General features: G+C 40.2%; 1 protein-coding gene across 3 annotated transcripts in view; it reads left to right on the plus strand.

Moving 5' to 3' along the window:
- The window catches only part of MOCS1 (molybdenum cofactor synthesis 1), a 255,798-nt gene that overhangs the window by 31,159 nt on the left and 199,734 nt on the right, over positions 1-24,905 (plus strand). For all 3 annotated transcript variants that reach the window (XM_053712667.1, XM_053712668.1, XM_053712669.1), the window contains exons 2-3: positions 14,456-14,588; positions 14,967-15,134. In XM_053712667.1, the coding sequence (XP_053568642.1) occupies positions 14,456-14,588; positions 14,967-15,134 (301 nt within the window). The remainder of the gene's footprint in view (positions 1-14,455; positions 14,589-14,966; positions 15,135-24,905) is intronic.

The following is a 24,905-nucleotide window of genomic DNA, read 5'->3' on the forward strand; positions in this document are numbered from 1 at the left end:
CATAATACACGTGTGGTGTGCAGCGGCATTTAGCGGCCTTCTAATTACCAAAAAGCAATGCCAAATCCATATAGGTCTGCTATTTCTGAACAAAGGGAATCCCAGAGAAGTATTTACAACCATTTATGCCATAATTGCACAAGTTGTTTGTAAATAAATTCAGCGAGAAACCTAAAGTTAGTGAAAAAAATTGTGAAAAAGTCAACAATTTTTTTTATTTGATCGCATTTGGCGGTGAAATGGTGGCATGAAATATACCAAAATGGGTCTAGATCAATGCTTTGGGATGTCTTCTAAATATAAATATATATACATGTCAAGGGATATTCAGGGATTCCTGACAGATATCAGGGTTCCAATGTAACTATCGCTAATTTTGAAAAAAAGTGGTTTGGAAATAGCAAAGTGTTACTTGTATTTATTGCCCTATAACTTGCAAAAAAAGCAAAGAACATGTAAACATTGGGTATTTCTAAACTCAGGACAAAATTTAGAAACTATTTAGAATGGGTGTATTTTGGTGGTTGTAGATGTGTAACAGATTTTGGGGGTCAAAGTTAGAAAAAGTGTGTTGTTTTTTTTCAATTATTTCCTCATATTTTATATTTTTTTATAGTAAATGATAAGATATGATGAAAATAATGGTATCTTTAGAAAGTCCATTTAGTGGTGAGGAAACGGTATATAATATGTGTGGGTACAGTAAATGAGTAAGAGGAAAATTACAGCTAAACACAAACACCGCAGAAATGTAAAAATAGCCTTGGTCCTTAAGGGAAAGAAATTGAAAAATGGTCCGGTCATTAAGGGGTTAAGAGTTTGATCCCCACGATGGGGTAACTAGCGCTGCTAATTGGGTCTGCATCCATTTCCTGTTCAAGACCTGCAGTACTTCCACAAAGGGGTTAAACCCATAAACTTGCAGGGTCACTAGTCTTAAAATTGCATGTTCTAACAAATTAGAGCGTGTCACGTTTCTATTTTAATGGCCCGTTAAGTGTTGTTTTTTGTGTGATCACATAGAGAAGATTTGGTTTCAGGTCCTATAAATGTAGCCTCCTTAAGGAATGTCTTCTGAATCACATGACTATTTCAGTCAAGAGCAAACCAGGACTGTGACAAATTTCACATAAGTTGCTCTTTTATGTTTCCTGAAGAGACGAGCAAATGTCTAATTGACTTTAGTGATGGTGGCAGTGAGTGCTAAACACCCCATATCTCATTTGATGAAGAAACTTTAAAGGGACCTTAAACTCTTCTGATTTCCCTGTAAATGGTTATATTATACAGACTAGAAAAACCTTGCACTATTCTTTCATTATTATTTTTTTACTGCTTTTTCCATAATTAAAATCTGAAAAAATAAGCTTTTCCACTGTCTCCAGAGAGATTGCATTATGGCCCTGCTAAATGCTGCTTAGTAATTGCTTCATATGTGCGTGAGCTAATCTGTCCCTAATTGGCCAATGCCATAGCAAAAGAGATTAGATAAACATCACTTGAAGATTTTTAAAGGTTGTGTCCCTGGTCTGTAAGACAGTGCACATTGCTGTCCAAAAAATTCTGATTCATAAACAAAATAATAAATTGCTCTAGTGACTCTGTATGTGATCTATCTACATTTTCTGTGTACATTTTACAAGTCTTTTTAAACGCTAATGTTGCTCCGCGTGGTGTCAGACGATTCACAGAGCGTTGTCCAAGTGTTTTCCTCTTAGCTCCTTGCAGCAGGACCTCTGTTCCTTTAGCACAACGTATAGTGAAACATCTAAACACAACCATTTACAGTGGACGAACAGTAGTTTAATATCCAGAAGTCAAGTAACGTGGGTTTAGTGCTGCAGTACATACATGCTTTCTCCTAGAGTTTGGGCAGACTTTGCTCCTCCCCTTTTGTTAACTTGTGTATAGCTCCTAATTGGATGGACACAAAAAAAATAATAAAATACATGAATATTAAGTTGAACTGCACTTAATGTTAGATCTGCAGACTTCTTAGAAAGTTATAATATCTGGGTTTTCTGTTGATATATCAGTAGCTTTTTAGTGTTTTTTTTATTTCTCCACATATTGCAGTAGATAAGATTTACAGGCTATTATTGTATGTTACCTAAATAATGTAAGTCTTCACTGCACTGTCAGTCAGAACCAGTTTTATTCATGTGTTGCAGAATGTTCCCATTACCCTAAAGCATATCTGTGTAAACAAGTCTTCCCAGCCAGTGCCAGAGAGGCTACTGTGTGTGCATTATGTGGCAATACATGAACAATGCAATTATAGGTTTATATGTTGCTTGTTAATTAACTACAGTAGTGACTAATAAATAATTATTTAGCAAGATGATCATCTGGGAGTGTGTGAGAAGATGCATTACACTGATAATCCGGTGGGAAATATGCATATGCACAGCTTTCTACCTGTTGTAGAATATTTGCAAATACCTATATTATTTTTTATTTTTATTTTATTGTATTTAACCTCTTAAGGACATATGACGGAATTTTTCCGTCATAAAACAATTGAGCAAACTGAAAGCTGTGTCCTGATAGTCTAGTCAAAATTAAACAATTTTAAGCAACTTTCTAATTTACTCCTATTGTCAATTTTTATTCGTTCTCTTGGTATCTTTATTTGAAAAAAGCACCTGGCTTGCTGATTGGTGGTTACATTTAGACACCAATCAGCAAGCGCTACTCATGTTCTGAACGAAAAATGGGCCGGCTCCTAAGCTTACATTCAAATGAAGATACCAAGAGAATGAAGAAACATTGATAATAGGAGTAAATTATAAAGTTTCTTAAAATTGCATGCTCTATCTGAATCATGAAAGTTTAATTTTGACTAGAGTATTCCTTTTAAAGGGGCATAAAAGAAAAGGTTGTAATGTGTTCAACACAGTTATAGCAAACAATAGGGCAATCATAAAATGTTATCTCTCGCAAAGTCCCCTCCAGCACAGCAGTTCACCACTGGGCTGAGCATCTCTGATGACAAGAGGCATATGTATGTATCCACTTATAACCATTTATCTACCAGTAGTGCGTTGATGCTCCTGATCCTACCTAGCTATGCTTTTCAACAAAGGATACTAACAGAACATAGTCAATCATGTCAAATCAGTTGGGTGCTACCATTGAGTGACACCTGGTTATCTAGCTTTTGAATAAACTACAACTTGATTGCAGCCTAATTGGGTGTAGGGCTTCTACTTTTGTATTTGACAACATAGTCTGATAATAGAAGTAAATAGCAGAAGTTAACGTAGAGTTAATCTGGTTGTTGTATTTGCATCTGCGGACAACCTTTGGCTTGGCAGAGTGTTTATCCAGGACAGGATAACTCCCAGCAGGTTATATATTACTAGCACACCACCTCTTCTGCTGCACAGTAGTGACTGTTACCGCTGGCTGTGTGTGGCTGTGTGTGATAACATCCTGTGGATTCACAGAGGTGACCGTGTGTCTGTTTGTGGCAGATAATCCTGTATAGTAAAAATGACTCCTCTGGCAAGAACACGGCAGAATATGAAAAGCTTTGCTCTGCTGTTTCTGTGCAATGTATGCAATAAAAATGTGCGAGATCTACTTCATTCATGTGATGATAGATCAGTGCATGTTAGTGTATTGCAGAGATGGACAGACTGGAAATCCTATAATATTTGCTTTTAGGATTGTTGTCTTTGGGGGAAACCTCACTGCAAAAAACTGGGCCAAAACTATTGTGACCATTTTCTCTAAACATGTTTTTGTTTGCAGCTTCATGATCAAATTGCTATTATTTTAGCAATATCTTGTCATTTGTGTATCATTTCATGGATAAACAAGTGCAAAAATGACATGAGATTGCAGGCTCTTATTCATTAGGCCATGACACTTTTGTACTATAAATACACCAACTCTGTGTAAACAGCGTTAAACAAATACCTGTAGTAATTGGCTGGTACCTGCTCTGGACCAGAAGTTGCCTGCAGCTCTGTCTGTGGTTGTGGCAGTCACACAATCCCACCAATCACATTTATGCTCAGCAAGGCAGCTGCAGTGTTTGTGGTTCATAGTGGGACTTAAACTATGCGTTTAACCTCTTTGTGTGGGTTAAACACATAGAATTGGAGCATCGGTAGAAATTGGAGCATGCAATGAATCAAAATTCCATGTGCTATCTGAATTATGACCGTTTTTACTAACTTCCATGTTCCTTTAAAGACTAACAATTATTTGGTAGCTGATTGACTTACCAGCCCTGTCGGGAGCTGCAATAAATTTTGGTTTCTAAAGCCAGATTTCTTCTTGTGAAAGTGTAACACACTAAGATATATGCAAATCCAATAAATCCAGCTCCAAAAGCCACGAGTGGCTGAATTCTTCCACATTCAGAGCCTAACAAAGTATCTAATCGCACATATTAGCAATAGTGCACTAATGCAAGAATAAAATGCTGTAAAGCCTCAGAGCATTAAGAGTGTGTATTGGGCATGTGCAAGCACAGTCACTGTATTTCCTTCCTTAGTGTGAGGGAGTTTACTATGAAATCTGAATGTGGTGAAATACTAGAAGATCACAGTGAAGCAAAGTATAAACTTGGCACTGATGATGCCGATTGGCTTTTTTTCTTTCTTTTCCCAATGCAGCTGACAGTAAAAAAGAGTGACTGGTGAGCTGATTACATTTTCAGGCAAAATATCTTGATTATGCAGAGATGTTCATGTGATATTTTCTATTCAGAGTTTTACAGAAATGCTGCATCACTTTCTGATGATTTAGCTTATGAGTAATGCTCCTTTTTAATTCTGACGTCCCTTTAAATGTTTTCTGCAGTGCTGTGTATGCAGGGGGCTCTGTAAGATATATTGGGTACTTTCTGTTTAACATCATTCAGCTAATCCCAGTGCTCGTGCCTCTACTCCAGCAGTTTAGGTCACTGTGCGCGGCATAAGTCTTTTAGTATCTCAGAAGAAGATACAAGTATTTGATTTACTATGACTGCACCCATGATTTCTCTGTCAGTGGAGTAATTTGAGGGCTGTGATGTTTGTATTGGTTATTTGTAACACAAAGTGAACTCTCTGCAGGTCATACTCAGACTTTTATCTTCTATTGAAGAAGAAAATCTGCTTATCTTGTATCTTTTGCACTTCTCAGAGGTCATTGGTTAATGTACAACTCATTGCTCAATCCGTGAATTTCTTTCTAGTAATATTTATGCACTTAGTTTGACAAACTACAGCATTACAATTAGGTGCACATTTATTAAATCACAGATAGACTTGATTCCCAATGAGAGAGCCTGTGATCACGAGAGGGCAGCGTACACTGTACTCTGCTGCCGCATTTAGCATTGCTCAAACAAATCCTTGTGCAGCGCCGCCTCTTGTTCTCGTGTGACCAGTGCAGATTCTGTTTGTCACCTCAAACAAACTAGTTTGTGGTGTTTTAACTCCTCCATCTATTACTTGGTATAGAGGTCAATAAGTAGCATTTGGATTACAACAGCTTCTTAAAGGGACATGAAGCCCAACATTTTCGTCCATGATTCATATAGAGCATATAAATATTAAACAATTTTCAAATTCACTTCTACAATCAAATTTTCTTTGTTCTCTGGTATCTTTTGTTGAAGGAGCAGTAATGCGCTACTGCAAACTAGCTTAACACAGTATCCCAATTCCTTAAGGGCCTACGAGCCATCCCAATTAACACCCAATTCCAACCTACTCTTCCCTAAACATGAGCATTTACTGCCACTCCCAAAGACGTATTATTCACGGCTTTTTGCGGCTACCCCAAATGACAGTTGCGTTAACACCTAAATAAAAACATATATATATATATATATATATATATATATATTTATATATATATATATATATATATATATATAAAAATAATACTTGTGCTGTAGAATCGGAATTCACAGCTTCTGTGAGCTTGAGAACGCTGCTGATTTGATTACATTTTATAGTTTAATCTGAAAAAAGGTTCACAGTGCAAAACGTACATGAAATCAGATGGTATTAAAAAAAAAAAAAAAAAAAAGGGTAATTTAACAATTAGACAATAAAGACACAATTGCAAAACAAATTATTATACAAAATAAATAGAATCAAAAATACACAGGAATCCAAAACTTAACATTTTAAATGAAATATCTGTAGAGACTTCAGAATAATCCTTTCAGATGCTATATTTCTTGATGTAAGCTTAATAAAGTCTGCTTGTTGTTACAACCACAATTTACTTTATACACAACCCAGGTCACATGACCCCTCCCCTCCATGGGGTAATTACATACTGCTCAGCTTACACTGTTTCACGCTGGTCTTCTTATGTCTGTTGAATTTAAGATATTGGTCCTAGGGAATTAGGTAAATCCACTTGGGCCTTTCTATGTGCCCTCTGCATGCAAAATTATGGCCTATCATTTTTGATAACTTTATTAGAAACCCATAGACACTAAACACCCTACATCTCAGTTTAAGTGGCTTCCGTCCCCCAAGTAGCCTCTTGGAACTTATCCTTACCCAGGCATGTTTTGGACTTATTTTTACCCCTGCTTTCATCAGCACCTAAAATATCCCCATGGATACTGAAGATGTTTTCTGGGTAGAGTTATGGGTATAATTCATATTATTAAATATTGTGGATAGTGAGTTTTGGCTTTCAGCAGGGGGCTATTTGTGAAATTCAGAGACAAAGGGACCAAGTTCCATGAAGTTGTATTTTTCTTCGGTCCTTGTGTTTCTAGGGAGTTTGTCTCCCTGGGCGTTGCTTTTGTATGACAACCATGGGTTGTTCTATGTTCTGCAGAGTGGAATGATCCTTTGGATTTTTCATGAGAATCTGTTCTCCTTTTTTGGGTGCAGATAGCGGTCCTTGTCTTGGCCGGGTACCTTCATGGGAGTCGTGATCCGCAGGACTGACTCCTCAGAGGTTGTTTGGGCTTGATGGACTCTGGGACTGAGTGGTTTAGTTCGGCTTTGCGGGCGTTGTAACTAATGTGCAGATAACTGGGCTTCGGGTTTTCACCCGTGTCGTCTATATTTTTTAGGGTGTCGAGTAATCGTGCTCTGGTGCCTTTCGAAGGGGCCGCCTTTTGTAACTACTCATTGTTTACATTCAGTGTCCTCTAGCTTGGGTATTCTTTTCCCAAAAGTAATGAATGCAGCTGTGGACTCTTCCCTTTTAAGAAGAAAAACATAAATTATGCTTACTTGATAATTTAATTTTCTTCTGAAGGGAAGAGTCAAGAGCTCCCGTCCGTGTTTTTTTATCTATGAGGCAGCTGTAATTTTTTGTTCTTCTGGCACCGTTTTTCACCCTGATATTTCTCCTACTGTTCCTTGTTCCCTCTGCAGAATGACTGGGGGATGAGGGAAGTGCCTCCTCCTGGTGGCCAGATTCTGTTTTTTCCAAAAGTAATAAATGCAGCTGTGGACTCTTTTTTTTTCTTTCATGTAATTGGCAGGAGTCCATGAGCTAGTGACATATGGGATATACAATCCTACCAGGAGGGGCAAAGTTTCCCAAACCTCAAAATGCCTATAAATACACCCTTCACCACACCCACAATTCAGTTTTACAAACTTTGCCTCCTATGGAGGTGGTGAAGTAAGTTTGTGCTATGATTTCTACGTTGATATGCGCTTCTCAGCATTGTTGAAGCCCGATTCCTCTCAGAGTACAGCGAATGTCAGAGGGACGTGAAGGGAGTATCACTTATTGAATACGATGATTTCCCTAACGGGGTCTATTTCATGGATTCTCTGTTATCGGTCGTAGAGATTCATCTCCTACCTCCCTTTTCAGATCGACGATATACTCTCAATTTACCATTACCTCTACTGATAACTGTTTCTGTATTGGTTTGGCTATCTGCTATATGTGGATGGGTGTCTTTTGGTAAGTATGTTTTTTATTACTTAAGACACCTCAGCTATGGTTTGGCACTTTATGCATTTATATAAAGTTCTAAATATATGTATTGTACTTATATTTGCCAGTCAGCTTCATGTATTTCCTTCTGCAGACTGTCAGTTTCATATTTGGGTAATATAAACATCTTTTATAGAATTTTTTTTCTTACCTGGGGTTTAGTCTTTTTTCAATTGACTACTTCTTACAAATTGTGGGTGGCATTAGGCCCGCGGGTGCATCAAATGCTAAACTTTATTGCGTCATTCTTGGCGTGAAAATATTTTTGGCGCGGAAAAATACGTCTATGACGCAACTTTTTACTTGACGCTGAGACCTTTCACACGGTTGCGTCATTAGTGACGCGAGTGTGTCATTTCCGGTTATTTTTGGTGCCAAAAAGTCCAAGTTACGTTGTGCGTCATACTTGGCGCCAAACTTTTTCATTATTTCAATACCCCATTGATGTTTGCCTCTTGATTTTTTTCTCTATCAGAGGCCTATGCTATTTGCTTTTTTTCCCTTTCCTGAAACTGTCATATAAGGAAATAGATAATTTTGCTTTTTATGTTGTTTTTTCTTTATCTGATCCTGCCTCAGAAGTTTCTGCTGGAACATTGCTGCCTGACATCGGTCCTACCAAAGCTAAATGCATTTGTTGTAAATTTGTTGAAATTATTTCGCCGAATGTCATTTGTAATAGTTGTCATGATAAACTTTTACATGCAGTTAGTGTATCCATCAGTAATAGCACATTGCCAGTTGTAGTTCCTTCAACTTCTAATGTGCATGATATACCTGTACATTTTAAAGAATTTGTTTCTAATTCTATTTTGAAGGTTTTGTCTGCATTTCCACCTTCTAATAAACGTAAAGGTCTTTTAAAACTTCTCATTTAGTTGATGAAATTTCAAATGACCAACAACATAATTTATCCTCTTCTGATGAGGATCTGTCTAATACAGAAGATCCTTCCTCAGACATTGACACTGACAAATCTACTTATTTATTTAAAATAGAGTATATGCGTTCTTTATTAAAAGAAGTGTTAATTATTTTGGATATTGAGGTAACCAGTCCTATTTGACGTTCAGTCTAATAAACGTTTAAATGCTGTTTTTAAACCTCCTGTGGTTTTTCCAGGGGTTTTTCCTATTCCTGAGGCTATTTCTGATATAATTTCTAGGGAATGGAATAAGCCAGGTACTTCTTTTATTCCTTCTTCAAGGTTTAAAAAATTGTATCCTTTACCAGCAAAATCTATAGAGTTTTGGGAAAAAATCCCCAAAGTTGATGGGGCTATTTCTACTCTTGCTAAACGTACCACTATTCCTATGGAAGATAGTACTTCCTTTTAAGGATCCTTTAGATAGGAAGCTTGAATCTTATCTAAGGAAGGCCTATTTATATTCATGTCATCTTCTCAGACCTGCAATTTCGTTGGCTGATGTTGCGGCTGCATCAACCTTCTGGTTGGAGGATTTAGCGCAACAGGAATTGGATTCTGACTTATCTAGCATTATTCACCTATTGCAATATGCTAATCATTTTATTGTGATGCAATTTTTGATATTATCAAAATTTATGTTAGATCCATGTCTTTAGCTATTTTAGCTAGAAGAGCTTTGTGGCTTAAATCTTGGAATGCTGATATGACATCTAAATCTAGATTACTTTCTCTTTCTTTCCAAGGTAATAATTTATTTGGTTCTCAGTTGGATTCTATTATTTCAACTGTCACTGGGGGAAGGGAGTTTTTCTGCCTCAGACCTAAGGGTAAATCTGAGGCTTCTAACCATTTTCGTTCCTTTCGTCAGAATAAGGAACAAAAACTCAATCTTCCCCCCCCAAGCAGTCTGCTTCCAATTGGAAGCCTTCCTCAAATTGGAATAAATCCAAGCCATTTAGGAAACCAAAGTCAGCCCCTAAGTCCGCATGAAGGTGCGGCCCTCATTCCAGCTCAGCTAGTAGAGGGCAGATTAAGGTTTTTCAAGATATTTGGATAAAATCTGTCCAAAATCAATGGATTCAGAGCATTGTCTCTCAAGGGTATCGAATAGGATTCAGAGTAAGACCTCCTGTGAGAAGATTTTTTCTCTCACGTATCCCAGTAAATCCAGTAAAAGCTCAGGCTTTCCTGAAGTGTGTTTCAGACCTGTAGTCTTCAGGGGTAATCATGCCAGTTCCTCCTTAGGAACAAGGTTTGGGGTTTAATTCAAATCTATTCATTGTACCAAAGAAGGAAAATTTATTCAGACCAGTTCTGGATCTGAAAATTTTTGAATCGTTGTGTAAGAGTACCAACTTTCAAGATGGTGACTATAAGGACTATTCTGCCTTTTGTTCAGAAAGGACATTATATGTCCACAATAGACTTGCAGGATGCATACCTTCATATTCCGATTCATCCAGAACATTATCAGTTTCTGAGATTCTCTTTTCTAAACGAGCATCACCAATTTGTTGCTTTTCCATTTGGCCTAGCAACAGCTCCAAGAATCTTTTTCAAAGGTTCTAGGGGCCCTACTCTCTGTAATCAGAGAACAGGGTATTGCGGTGTTTCCTTATTTGGACGGTATCTTGGTACTAGCTCAGTCTTTGCGTACTACAGAATCTCACACAAATCAACTAGTGTTGTTTCTTTGGGAACATGGTTGGAGGATTAATTTACCAAAAGTTTCTTGTTTCCTCAGACAAGGGTCACCTTTTTAGGCTTCCAGATAGATTCAGTGTCCATGACTCTGTCTCTAACAGACAAGAGACGTTTAAAATTGGTTGCAGCATGCTGGCACCTTCAGTCTCCGTTATTCCCTTCAGTGGCTATGTGCATGGAAGTTTTAGGTCTCATGACTGCAGCATCGGACGCGATCCCCTTTGCTCGTTTTCACATGAGACCTCTACAGCTTTGTATGCTGAATCAATGTACGACACTCTCTGACATGGTGGATAGATCACCATCGTTTAGTTCAAGGGGCTTCTTTTGTTCGGCCAACCTGGACTGTGATCACAACAGATGCGAGTCTTTCAGGTTGGGGAGCTGTTTGGGGATCTCTGACAGCACAAGGGGTTTGGAAATCTCAAGAGGTGAGATTACCAATAAATATTTTAGAACTCCTTGCAATTCTCAGAGCTCTTCAGTTTTGGCCTCTGCTAAAGAGAGAACCGTTCATTTGTTTTAAGACAGACAATATCACAACAGTGGCATATGTCAATCATCAGGGTGGGACTCGCAGTCCCCAAGCTATGAAAAAGTATCTTGGATACTTGTTTGGACGGAATCCAGCTCTAGTCTAATCTCTGCGGTGCTTATCCCAGGTGTAGACAATTGGAAGGCGGATAATCTCAGCCGCCAGACTTTACATCCAGAGGAGTGGTCTCTCCATCCAGATGTGTTTTCTTAGATTATTCAGTTGTGGGGTCTCCCAGAGATAGATCTCATGGCTTCTCATCTAAACAAGAAACTTCCCAGATACCTGTACAGGTCCAGGGATGTTCAGGCGGAAGCAGGGGATGTACTGACACTTCCTTGGTGTTATCATCCTGCTTACATTTTCCCGCCTCTAGTTCTCCTTCCAAGAGTGATCTCCAAAATCATCATGGAACAATCATTTGTGTTGCTGGTGGCTCCAGCATGGCCACACAGGTTTTGGTATGCGGATCTGGTTTGGATGTCCAGTTGCCCGCTTTGGCCACTTCCGTTCGGCCAGACCTACTATCTCAAGGTCCGTTTTTTCATCAGGATCTCAAATCATTAAATTTGAAGGTATGGAAATTGAACGCTTAGTACTAAGTCATAGAGGTTTCTCTGACTCAGTGATTAATACTATGTTACAAGCTCGTAAATCCGTTTCTAGAAAGATTTATTATAGAGTTTGGAAGACTTTCATTTCAGGGTGTTCTTCTCATAAATTCTCCTGGCATTCTTTTAGAATTCCTAGAATTTTACAGTTTCTTCAGGATGGTTTGGATAAGGGTTTGTCTGCAAGTTCCTTGAAAGGACAAATCTCCGCTCTTTCTGTTTTATTTCACAGAAAGATTGCTATACTTCCTGATATACACTGTTTTGTACAGACTTAAGTTCTTATTAAGACTGTTATTTAATCAATTTCTCCTCCTTGGAGTCTTAATTTGGTTCTGATGGCTTTACAGGTTCTTCCATTTGAACCTATGCAATTTTTGGACATTAAACTACTTTCTTGGAAAGTGTTGTTCCTTTTGGCCATCTCTTCTGCTAGAAGAGTTTCTGAGTTATCTGCTCTTTCTTGTGAGTCTCCTTTTCTGATTTTTTTTTCATCAGGATAAGGCAGTTTTGCAGACTTCTTTTTAATTTTTACCTAAGGTTGTGAATTCTAACAACATTAGTAGAGAAATTGTTGTCCCTTCCTTGTGTCCTAATCCTAATAATTCTTTGGAAAGTTCCTTACATTCTTTGGATGTGGTAAGAGCTTTGAAATATTATGTGGAAGCTACTAAAGATTTCAGGAAGACTTCCAGTCTATTTGTTTTATTTTCTTGTCCTAGGAAAGGTCAGAAGGCTTCTGCTATTTCCTTGGCTTCTTGGTTGAAACTTTTGATTCATCAAGTTTATTTGGAGTCGGGTCAGGCCCCGCCTCAGAGAATTACAGCTTATTCTACTAGATCAGACTCCACTTCGTGGGCTTTTTAGAATGAAGCTTCAGTTGATGCGACTTGCAAAGTGGCAACTTGGTCCTCTTTGCATTTATTTACTAAATTCTACCGTTTTGATGTATTTGCTTCTTCGGAAGCAGTTTTTGGTAGAAAACGGGCAGCTGTTTCAGTTTGATTCTTCTGCTTTTGATTTAAGTTTTTTTCTTTCAAATGAAATAAACTTATATTTTTGGGTTGTGGATTATTTTTTCAGCAGATTATGGCTGTTTTTATTTTATTCCATCCCTCTCTAGTGACTCTTGAGTGGAGATCCACATCTTGGGTATTGAAATCCCATATGTAACTAGCTCATGGACTCTTGCCAATTACATGAAAGAAAACATAATTTATGTAAGAACTTGATAAATTCATTTCTTTCATATTGGCAAGAGTCCATGAGGCCCACCCTTTTTATGGTGGTTATGATTTTTTGTATAAAGCACAATTATTTCCAAATTTCCTTTGTTGATGCTTTCTACTCCTTTCTTTATCACCCCACTGCTTGGCTATTCGTTAAACTGAATTGTGGGTGTGGTGAGGGGTGTATTTATAGGCATTTTGAGGTTTGGGAAACTTTGCCCCTCCTGGTAGGATTGTATATCCCATATGTCACTAGCTCATGGACTCTTGCCAATATGAAAGACATGAATTTATCAGGTAAGTTCTTACATAAATTATGTTTTTTCAGAAGAAAATGAAATTATCAGGTAAGCATAATTTATGTTTTTCTATTTATTTATTTTTGAAAAATAGATGTTCTTGATAATCTCTGTAAACTCTGGCTGCTTTGTTAGACAGTACTGTGACGCGTCACGTGCATAATAACAAAGTGATTTTTATTTGTACAATCCTCTCTTCTAGACATAAGAAATAAAAATGACTTGTATACCTTTAAATATATTATCTATTTATATAGCCCATAAATTTTTTTTTTTTAATGTATAGTTTTGATTATTTTTAAATAACATTGCTCTGATTTTCAGACTCCGAAACCAAGCCCCAAAGTTTCAGGAGAATACCGACAGCTACCTACTCCAGCTTGCTCCTGTTTGTGTAAAGGGTCTTTTCATATGCAAAAGAAGGGGGGGGGTCTTATTTTCCACTTGCAGTAGGTTTTCCAGCTACCTTTTCAACAGAGCTAAACTGACAGCTTCTAAGTAAGTTTTTAAACGGTTTTATACTGGATTTTTATATCTTTGCTCAGAAGCTTAAAGTGAATGTCAATTTTGATGCTAAAGTGCCCGGTTTTTAAAAATTTGATTAAAAACAGGGGCACTTTAATTCATCAAAATTTACATTTCACTCGTGTTGAGAAAAAAAAACTTACCTTTTAATCTTCACAGCAGCTCCAGCTTCCTCCACCCGTCGCAAAGCCTCTTCCTGGGTCTAAAATGAGGAAACCGGCTTCCTACAATCACAGCGTTGAATCAGACACTGATTCCACCGGGTTGAAAGCCGTGATTGGAGGATGACCTATCCATCATTTCTGACGTCAGAAATAACTTGCAACGACCGGAGGAAGCTGGAGCTGCTGTGAAGATTAATTATGGTTTAATAATCCCCAGTGTAGCTACTGCCTATAGTTATGTAAGGGGGCAGACATGCTGAGTACTTAAGTTGAATTCTGCCGTTTCTGAGCATAGACGAGAAACTGATGTCCTGTTTCTGTAGTAATCACTGAACAGTAAGCCAGCTCATGTTGCTCTAGAAGATTTATGACCTCAAGCTCTATATGCCTTCCTGTAGGGAGCTCAAACACCTTTTGGGGCAATGTCTACAATTTTGCAGTGATCTCAGAGTTGATAACTTATGTTGGCAAGTTAGAGTACAGTGCTGAGTCTGTTATATATTTTTTTTTTATCTCTGTTTTCCTCCACAGGGCTTGTCCAGCAAAGACAGAAAGACATTTATCAAAGAGCACTCCTTGCCTTTCTCTGCCTTCCTCACCGACAGCTTTGGTCGACAGCACAATTACCTGAGGATCTCACTGACTGAGAAATGCAACCTCCGATGTAAGTACCCACGGACGTGCGAAGCATAAAGGTGATGTTCTAATTCATGGTAGATGGTGTAATCAAATGTTTATTTCTGCTTCCACATACTGCAACTAATGTGTGCTTATGATATGTTTGCATTAGATGACATGGAAACTCCATGGGCATTGGGCATAACTAAATATATATGTATCTTTAATAATAATAATAATATATTGTGTGTGCAAATTCCTTGTGGGCGGGTCTGTGAAGGGGGCATCTGCCCCATATTTTGCAGTGATGCTGCTCAGTGAGCTTACCCTTGAGGAACAGAATTGTATAAAGTTGTCCTCATTTCACCATTATCTGTCTGTGAAGAAATCAGATTATGATTGTGACTTTGCTTCTCCTTGCTAGGTCAGTACTGCATGCCAGAAGATGGAGTGAAACTTACCCCAAAGAGTGAGCTCCTCACCGCCCAGGAGATCATCACTCTGGCCCGCCTCTTCGTACAGGAAGGGGTAGATAAAATCCGCCTGACTGGAGGAGAGCCGCTGATCCGGCCAGATGTGGTGGATATTGTAGGTGAGGCCTTAGCATGGTATATGTTTGTTTGTTTCCATCTTAATATGAGGAGAGTTCACAGCTTCATTCCTTACTTGTGGGAATGCAGAACCTGGCCACCAGAAGGAGGCAAAGACACCCCAGCCAAAGGCTTAAATACCCCCCCCCACTCCCCTCATCCCCCCAGTCATTCTTTGCCTTTCGTCACAGGAGGATGGCAGAGAAGTGTTGGAAGATTCGGAGTAGTCTCTTATGGAGGGTAGTACTCTTCGCTATGGGACTGGAGTTTTAAGTAGTCTTGTCAGCCTTTCAGTGAGAGCATTGACGAATGTTGGGGTCTGGAGAGGAAGGGAGAGTCTTTCTCCGAATCCATCCAGACTCGTATTAACAACTCCTAAGCAATCAGTGTTGACGAGTTTCACTGCCTGCTTCTATCACTCAAGTCCATGTCAGGTGCGATGTTACAAGACTGTCAAACTTGAGAGGCTGTGTGTCTGTTCCACGGCAACGATTCCAGTAAGGTCGTTTCATTTTATATTGTATGATAACGTAAGGAGACAGGGTCACAGTGTGACTTCTTTATCTGTATGGAATCAACGGTTAATATCTCCGGAAGTGGATTATTTAACAGGGGGATTTATACATGATTTGATTTATTATGTTTTATGCTGCGACATGTGTGAGACTTTCGTTTTGGATAAACTGCCTGTCAGTTTGGCGCGCTTTTCTTCTTGCAGCAGGGGCGGTCCTGCATAGCACTCCATGTGACCGGGTGTGGCCTCATTATCTTCCTCTTTCCTGCGGTTTTTACAGGAGAAGAAGCGGTTTCTCTGGCCCCGGCCATTGGGGGTATAAAGGTGCCATTTATTTTTTTCTATAGTCCATTTTGAAAAGCGCACGCTATGGGGGACTGATGTGTTAGAGCAGAGCTTTCCAAACTTTTCATGTTGGTGACACACTTTTTAGACCTACATCTTTTCGCGACACAGTAATTTAGTTGTACTAGCAAACAGGAGGTTAAACTAACTTGTTTTAAGAGATACGGACACATACATAAATAATATAATAACAAAATGTATTTATAAGTAACAGTATGTATGCAAGAATTAAAAAAAAGTTTTTTACCACCAATAGCTACTTACTATTTTACTGGGCTGTGTGAGGTTGATGGGATGAACACAGTTTCTGAATATTTGGAGGAATATTAGCTAAAGACACTCGCATTTCATCATCAAGCATTTTTAAGCTTCCACTTCCTATCCATATATCAAGAGCAGAAGCAGCAATGCACTACTGGGAGCTAGTTGCAAAAAACCCCCACTGACTTCTGCTCAGCATTTAAGCTGCCGCCCTCAGAGCTCAGTGAGTATGATTGACTACTGCCTGCGCTGCAAACACACTGCTATCCCACTCACTGACTACACATGCAGTCACAAGCCGATTAAGAAAACTACAAGTGCAGTCAGGAGCCAATGTGCCGCCAATGGGAATAGTTTCAGTTCCCACTGAGCTGCGCCAATAGGTTAAGATGATCTGTGTCCCCCTAGGTATCAATCACGTGTCAACCATGTGATATGCGTAGCAGGCTGGCGGAAAGTCAGAAACCAAAATTTTTTTTTACAAAAAATGTGTGCTGAAGCAGGGACACACCTACACACTGCTGCTGACACACTAGTGTGTCCCGACACACAGTTTGGAAAGCACTGTGTTAGAGGGTACTCCCTCTTTACCCAGATCTAATACCTTTTTTTTATTGTGAGGAGGCTACTGTATACCTGCCTGCTCAACTATGTTCCACATGCCTTGATAAAGTAGTTATATCTAAAAAGACTAAATTGTTTAGTTCAACTGAGCCGTCCACCTCTGAGGGGTCTCCATCCCGCGAGGTACGTTCCCTGCAATCATCTCTGATTACACATGCAGCTCCCCATTGCACGACTAATCCTCCTTCGGGAGGGACCCTCTTACCGCCAGACTTTTCTGAACAGTTGCAAACGGCAGTGTCTGCAGCCTTTAGTGCTTTAGGAACCTTCTTTTCCTAAGCTTGATGAGGTTTATGAGGACAGGGTGGTGCCACAAACGTTCCTGGTTCCCGTTAAGATGGCAAATATTATTAAGAATGAATGGGAAAGACTCGAATCCTCTTTTTCCCCATCTTCTTCCTTTAAGAAATTGTTCCTGGTTCTTGACTCCCAATTAGTTGTGGGGGTCTGTCCCTAAGGTGGCTGGAACTATCTCCACGCTTGCTAAGCGCACCACTATCCCGCTTGAGGATAGTTGTCGTTTTAAAGAGCACATGGATAAGAAGCTAGACACTCTGTTATGAAAGATGTTTCAGCACACAGGATTTTTATTTCAACCTGTTGCTGCGGTGGCTGGAGCCGCTACCTATTAGTGTGACTCCCCTCGATGAAATCCAGGAAAAGAATTAAGGCCTTGATGGTAGCTAATTCGTTTATTTGTGATGCAAATTGCTAATTGCTCCATCGTGGCCTCAAAGGATGTGATTTGCGGACCTGGTGGGGATGTTATCTCCTCCATGGAGGTTACCTTGTCGCAGTGATCTGCTGGAACAAGGTCCCTTTGTTCATCAAAATCTGGATTCTCTGAGGCTTACTGCGTGGATATTGAGTGCCTAGTCCTAGCCAATAGAGGTTTTTCTGAGAGAGTGATTTATACTCTTTTTTTTTTTTTTTTTTTTTTCACGCTAGAAAGCCGGTCACCCGTCGCATCTATCATAAGGTGTGGAGGACCTACTTATTCTGGTGCGAAGAGCGTGGATTCCCATGGCATAAGCTCAAGGTATCAAGGATTCTTTCTTTTCTTCAGGACGGCTTGGAGAAGGGACTTGGTGATAGTTCCTTAAAGGGACATATTTCGGTGCTATCTGTGTTATTGTACAAGAGCCTCGCCGAGCTCCCTGATATTCAGTATTTTGTTCAGGCTCTGTCCAGAATTCAGCTCCTCCTTGGATTTTAAATGTGGTCCTTAAGGTTTTGCAGAAGGCTCCGTTTGAGCCCATGCATTCGGTTGACATCAAGTTTATTGTCTTGGAAGGTTCTTTTTTTACTGGCTATTGCTTTAGCACGCAGAGTCTCTGAGATGGTCGGCCTTGCAGTGTGATCCTCCTTACTTAGTTTTTCATGCTGATAAGGCTGTTCTTCGCACTGGGTTGAGATTCCTCCCTAAGGTGGTGTCTGATCGCAACATCAATCAGGGGATCGTGGTTCCTTCCTTATATCCTAATTCTGCTTCTTCAAAGGAAAGAATGCTTCATAATTTGGATTTGGTTCTAGCTTTGAAATTCTATCTTCAGGCTACGAAGGAATTTAGACAGACTTCGGCATTGTTTATTGCCTATTCAGGGAAGCGCAGAGGACAGAAGGCTTCTGCCACTGCCCTATCCTTTTGGTTGAGGAGCATTATCCGCTTAGCATATGAAACAGCGGGACATAAGCCTCTTTAGAGGATCACGGCTCATTCAACTAGAGCTGTGGCTTCTTCTTGGGCCTTCAAAAATGAGGCCTCTATGGAGCAGTTTATGCTGCTACTTGGTCCTCCTTACTTACTTTTTCAAAATTTGGCTGAAGCATCTTTTGGGAAAAATGGTTTTGCAGGCTGTGGTGGCCTCAGAATAGGGTCCGCCTCTCCTTTTTACCCTCCCGTTTTCATTCAGTGTCCTCTAGAGCTTGGATATCTGTTCCCCACAAGTAAGGAATGAAGCCGTGGACTCTCCTCTTATTAAGATGGAAAACATAAATTATGCTTACCTGATAATTTCATTTCCATCTGTATGAGGAGAGTCCACGACCCCCGCAAATTTTCTCCGTTGGACGGACCTAAATTTTTGTTTGTTTTTCTGACACCATTTATACCCTGATGTTTCTCCTACTGTTCCTTGTTCCCTTTGCAGAATGACTGGGGATGAGGGGAGTGGGGGAGGTATTTAAGCCTTTGGTTGGGGTGTCTTTGCCTCCTCCTGGTGGCCAGGTTCTGTATTGCCACACGTAAGGAATAAAGCCGTGGACTCTCCTCATACAGATGGAAAGGAAATTATCAGGTAAGCATAATTTTTGTTTTTTAATAACAGCTGTTCCATCCTGGGATATAGTATTGCAGGTGACATATTTTATATGTTGTACAGCTGCACAGGCTTTAATAGAAATGTTGCATTATACAATGTTAAAGGGACATAAAATCCATCATTTTTCTTTCATGTTTCAGATGAACTGTGATTTTAAACAGCTTTGCAATTTACTTCTGTTAACTAATTTACTTAATTCTCTTGGTATCTTTAGTTGAAAAGCATACCTCCTTGTCATTTGCTCACCTTATGTATGCAGCTAGCTCCCAGTAGTGCCTTGCTGCTCCTTCAACAAAAGATAAAGCAGATTTGAAAATAGAAGTAGATTGAAAAGTTGTTTAAAATCACATACTGTATCTGAATCATAAAAGAAAAAAATGGGGGTTTCACGTCCCCTTTAATCCATGGAATGTGACAAATTAAAGTGATGCGTGGTTAGTGTTGGCAGGGAAACATGGCACATCGTACTAAGCCCACTACGACACATAACTATGTAAAAGAACATAAAACACCTCTTGCTTATGTGCTATGGACATTTACCCAAAGGCCTTTATTTATATGAGGACAACCCCTTCTTCTTTTTACAATAAAGTTCAGAGAAAAAACACAACACTTTACAAACATGTTTATTAAAATTGTAACAAAAAATATTATTTCCATTTTAATGGGAGAGTCCACGGCTTCATTCATTACTTGTGGGAATTAAGAACCTGGCCACCAGGAGGAGGCAAAGACACCCCAGCCAAAGGCTTAAATACTGCCCTCATCCCCCAGTCATTCTTTGCCTTTCGTCACAGGAGGTTGGCAGAGAAGTGTCGGAAGATTTGGAGTAGTCTCTTATGAATGGTAGTACCCTTCGGAATGGGACTGGAGTTTTAAGTAGTCTTGTCAGCCTCTCAGTAAAAGCTTGGATGAATGTTAGTGTCCGGAGATGCAGGGAGAGTCTTTCTGCGAAACCATCCCGACTCAGATTAACAGCTCCATAAGCAATCAGCGTTGACGAGTTTCGCTGCCTGCTTTCTGCTCTCAAGTCTATGTCATGAGCGATGCTACTACCCTGTCACACTTGAAAAGCTGTGTTCCTGTTCCACGGCGTAGATTCTGGTATGATCGTTTTATTTATACATATATGTTAATGCAAGAAGACAGGGTCACAGTGTGTCGCCTTTTATCTGTATAGAATCAAGGGTTAATATTCTCGGAAGGAGGGTTTTTGAACAGGGGGGGGTATTATGCATTATATTCTTCTTTGTGTTTAATGCTGCGACATGTGTGAGTTGTGGCTCTGTCAATGTGTGAACAGTCAGTTTCCTTAGGGAAACTTGACCAGCAGTTGCAGGAGACGAAGCAGTTTCTCTGTGTTCCGGGTCATAGGAGGTGGTCAGTTCCCCCAGCCTTTGACGTATAAAGGTGCCATTTAATTCTATCTAGTCCGTAATAAAGGTGCAAGCTATGAAGGACTCTATGTTGGAGGGTACTCCCTCTTTATCCAATAACTGTGTTTATTGTGAGGAGGTTCCGGTTGATCCGCCTGCACAACTATGTTCCACATGCTTTGATAAGATTGCAATATCTAAAACGAATAAGATATTTAGTACAACTGAGCCGTCCACCTCTGAGGGTTCTCTGTCCCGCGAGGTGCGTTCCCTGCATTCATCTTCGATTACACATGCAGCTTCCCAGGGCACTACTAATCCTCCCGCAGGAGGGGCCCTTTGGCTGCCAGACTTCGCTGATCAGTTACAGATGGTAGTTTATGCAGACCTAAATGCCTTGTATAGAGTTAATTGGGCTCATGGTATCAAGCATAGATGTCATTCCATACGCCAGGTGGATCTGTCCGGGACAACTGTCCCAGGGGACATCCTTCTTGAGACCATCCTGGGAGATTGTGACCACGGACGCAAGTCTGTCAGGATGGGGAGCTGTTTGGGGTAGGAGAGTAAACAATGGCACTACTCAGAACTGAAAAATATGTTTGAACGTTCCCCCTATAATTTAAATGAGTATTGAGTTAAGTGGGTCTCAATAGATTGGAATATAAATAAATACTATCTAATTAGGGGTAGGTGCTTGTACCAATTACTATACTATGCAGGGGATCAGTAAGAGACTGATTAAGGGGTACAAATATAGCACTCTGGAACGTGTGAGAAAGTATAAAGAAATTTAATAATAAAAAATAACTTTTATTAGATCATATTAAAATCAGGGTTGACATACATATTAAAATACACATTGGTCTACTACCATATAGCCATAAGATAGTGGCTATAACAACAACACAAACGAATGAGTATTCGTGTTGTATTAAATATGGAAATGACTACCTACAATTTCCTTGGAAGGTAATACTATTAATCTGCTAGGATATTCGGTCATTACCTTGTTAGTACCATGGATGGCATAGTGATATATAATTCGATAGTTATATAATCATCCAATAGTCAGGAAAAGCCTGACTAGTTACCTTATTAATACCTGTGTTATAGACAATAATAAATAATATCGTCCAGTGGTCAGGAAAAGCTTGACCTGTTACCTTGTTGACAGTTATAGTTGTATAATCATCTAATAGTCAGGAAAAGCCTGACTGGTTACCTTAATTCTCCGTCCCGCGAGGTGCGTTCCCTGCATTCATCTCCGATTACACATGCAGCTTCCCAGGGCACTACTAATCCTCCCGCAGGAGGGGCCCTTTGGCTGCCAGACTTCGCTGATCAGTTACAGATGGTAGTTTATCAGACCTAAATGCCTTGTATAGAGTTGATTGGGCTCATGGTATCAAGCATAGATGTCATTCCATACGCCAGGTGGATCTGTCCGGGACAACTGTCCCAGGGGACATCCTTCTTGAGACCATCCTGGGAGATTGTGACCACGGACGCAAGTCTGTCAGGATAGGGAGCTGTTTGGGGTGCCAGAAAGGCACAGGGCAGGTGGACTCGAGAGGAGCCACTTCTCCCAATCAATATTCTGGAATTTAGAGCGATCTTCAACGCTTTGAAGGCTTGACCCCTCCTGGGGTCGTCCCGATTCATTAGATTCCAATCACACAACATTACCTCAGGGGCTTATATCAACCATCAGGGGGGAACGAGAAGCTCCCTAGCCATGAGGGAAGTATCTCTTGATTCTGGAATGGGCGGAGACCCTCAGTTGTTCGCTATCAGCGATCCACATTCCGGGTGTGGACAACTGGGAAGCAGATTTTCTCAGCAGACAATAGTTTCACCCGGGGGAAAGGTCTCTCCATCCAGAGGTGTTTGTGGAGATCTGCATCAGATGGGGGACGCCAGAGATAGATCTCATGGCGTCCAGACTCAACTTCAAGCTACGCAGATACGGGTCGCGGTCCAGGGATCCCCAGGCAGAGCAGATAGATGCCTTAGCGGTGCCTTGGGAGTTCAACCTAGTCTACATATTTCCATCGTTCCCACTTCTACCACGAGTAGTGGCCCACATCAAGCAGGAGCAAGCTTCGGCTATTCTGATTGCTCCGCCGTGGCCGCGGAGGACGTGGTTTGCGGATTTGGTGGGGATGTCATTGTCTCCTCCATGGAGGTTACCTGGTTGCAGAGTTCTGCTGGTTCAGGTTCCCTTTCTACATCAAAATCTAGATTCTCGGAGGCTGACTGCATGGAGATTGAACGCTTAGCCAAGAGAGGTTTTTCTGAGAGAGTGATTGATGCTCTCATTCAAGCCAGGAAACCAGTCACTCGTCGCATCTATCATAAGGTTTGGAGGACTTACTTGTCCTGGTGTGAGGAACGTGGATATTCCTGGCATAAGGTTAGGGTATCCAGAATCCTGTCCTTCCTCCAGGATGCGTTGGAGAAGGGATTTGCCACCAGTTCCTTAAAGGGACAGATTTCGGCCTTGTCTGTACTGTTAGACAAGAAGCTTGCAGAGCTTCCTGATATTCAGTTCTTTGTTCAGGCTCTGTCTAGTATCAGACCCGTCTTTAGAAATTCCACTCCTCCTTGGAGCTTAAACTTGGTACTTTTTGCAGAGGGCTCCGTTTGAGCCTATGCATTCGCTTGACATTAAACTTCTTTCCTGGAAGGTTCTATTCCTACTGGCTATTGCATTGGCATGCAGAGTCTCTGAGTTGGCGGCCTTGCAATGTGAGCCTCCTTACCTGGATTTTCATGCTGATAAGGCTGTTCTTCGCACTAGGTTGGGATTTCTCCCCAAGGTTGTGTTGAATCGTAACATCAATCAGGAAAAAGTAGTTCCGTCCTTGTGTCCCAACCGTTCTACTTCAAAGGAAAGTTTGCTTCATAATTTGGATGTAGTTCGAGCCTTGAAGTTTTATCTTCAGGCCACAAAAGAATTCAGACAGACTTTGTCTTTATTTGTTGTGTACTCGGGGAAGCGCAAGGGGCAGAGGGCTTCTTCCACTTCCCCAACCTTTTGGTTGAGGAGCTTTATCCGTTTGGCCTATGAGACAGCGGGGCATAAGCCTCCTCAGAGGATTACGGCTCACTCGACTAGGGCTGTGGCCTCTTCCTGGGTCTTTTAAGAATGAGGCCTCTATGGAGCAGATTTGTAAGGCGGCTACCTGGTCCTCTTTACATACTTTTGCTAAATTTTACAAATTTGATGTCTGCTTTGGTGGAAGAAGTTTTTGGGAGGAAGGTTTTGCAGGCTGTGGTGCCCTCAGATTAGGGTCCACCTCCTTTTTGCCCTCCCCGTTTTTTTGTTTTTTTTTTCCATTCAGTGTCCCCTAGAGCTTGGGTATTTGTTTCATTCAGTAATGAATGAAGCCGTGGACTCTCCTCTCATTTAGATGGAAAACATAAATTATGCTTCCCTGATAATTTCATTTCCATCTGTGGAAGGAGAGTCCACGGCTCCTGCCTGTTTCTTTGGTGGGCGGACCTACATTTATTTTTGTTCTTCTGGCACCATTTATACCCTAATACTTCTCCTACTGTTCCATGTTCCCTTGGCAGAATGACTGGGGGATTAGGGGAGTGGGGGAGGTATTTAAGCCTTTGGCTGGGGTGTTTTTGCCTCCTCCTGGAGGCCAGGTTGTTAATTCCCACAAGTAATGAATGAAGCTGTGGACTCCCCTCCCACAGATGGAAATGGAATTATCAGGTAAGCATAATTTATGGGGCGTTTTCATACGTTTTTTTGTTTTTTAGAATTGTCACGTCATGGTATGTACATAAAATAGTGGTATAGTTTGAATCTGCTGGGAAAATATATATATATATATATATATATATATATATATATATATATATATATATAATATAAAAAGTCTACACCCCCCTGATAAAATGTCAGGTTTCTGTGATGTAAAAAATTGAGACAAAGATAAATCATTTCAGAACTTTTTTCACCTTAATGTGACCTATAAACTCAATTGAAAAACAAACTAAAATCTTTTAGGTAAAGGGAAATAAAAATAAAAAACTAAAATAATATGGTTGCATAAGTGTGAACACCCTTTTATAACTGGGGATGTAGCTGTGTTCAGAATTAAGCAATCACATTCAAAATCATGTTAAATAGGAGTCAGTACACACCTGTTATCATTTAAAGTGCCTCTGATTAACCCCAAATAAAGTTCAGCTGTTCTAGTAGGTCTTTCCTGACATTTTGTTAGTCTCATACTACAACAAAAGCCATGGTCCGCAGAGAGCTTCTAAAACATCAGAGGGATCGCATTGTTATAAAGGTAGCAGTCATCAGGA

Source organism: Bombina bombina, chromosome 4 (genome assembly GCF_027579735.1).
Source record: "Bombina bombina isolate aBomBom1 chromosome 4, aBomBom1.pri, whole genome shotgun sequence".
Lineage (NCBI taxonomy): Eukaryota > Metazoa > Chordata > Amphibia > Anura > Bombinatoridae > Bombina > Bombina bombina.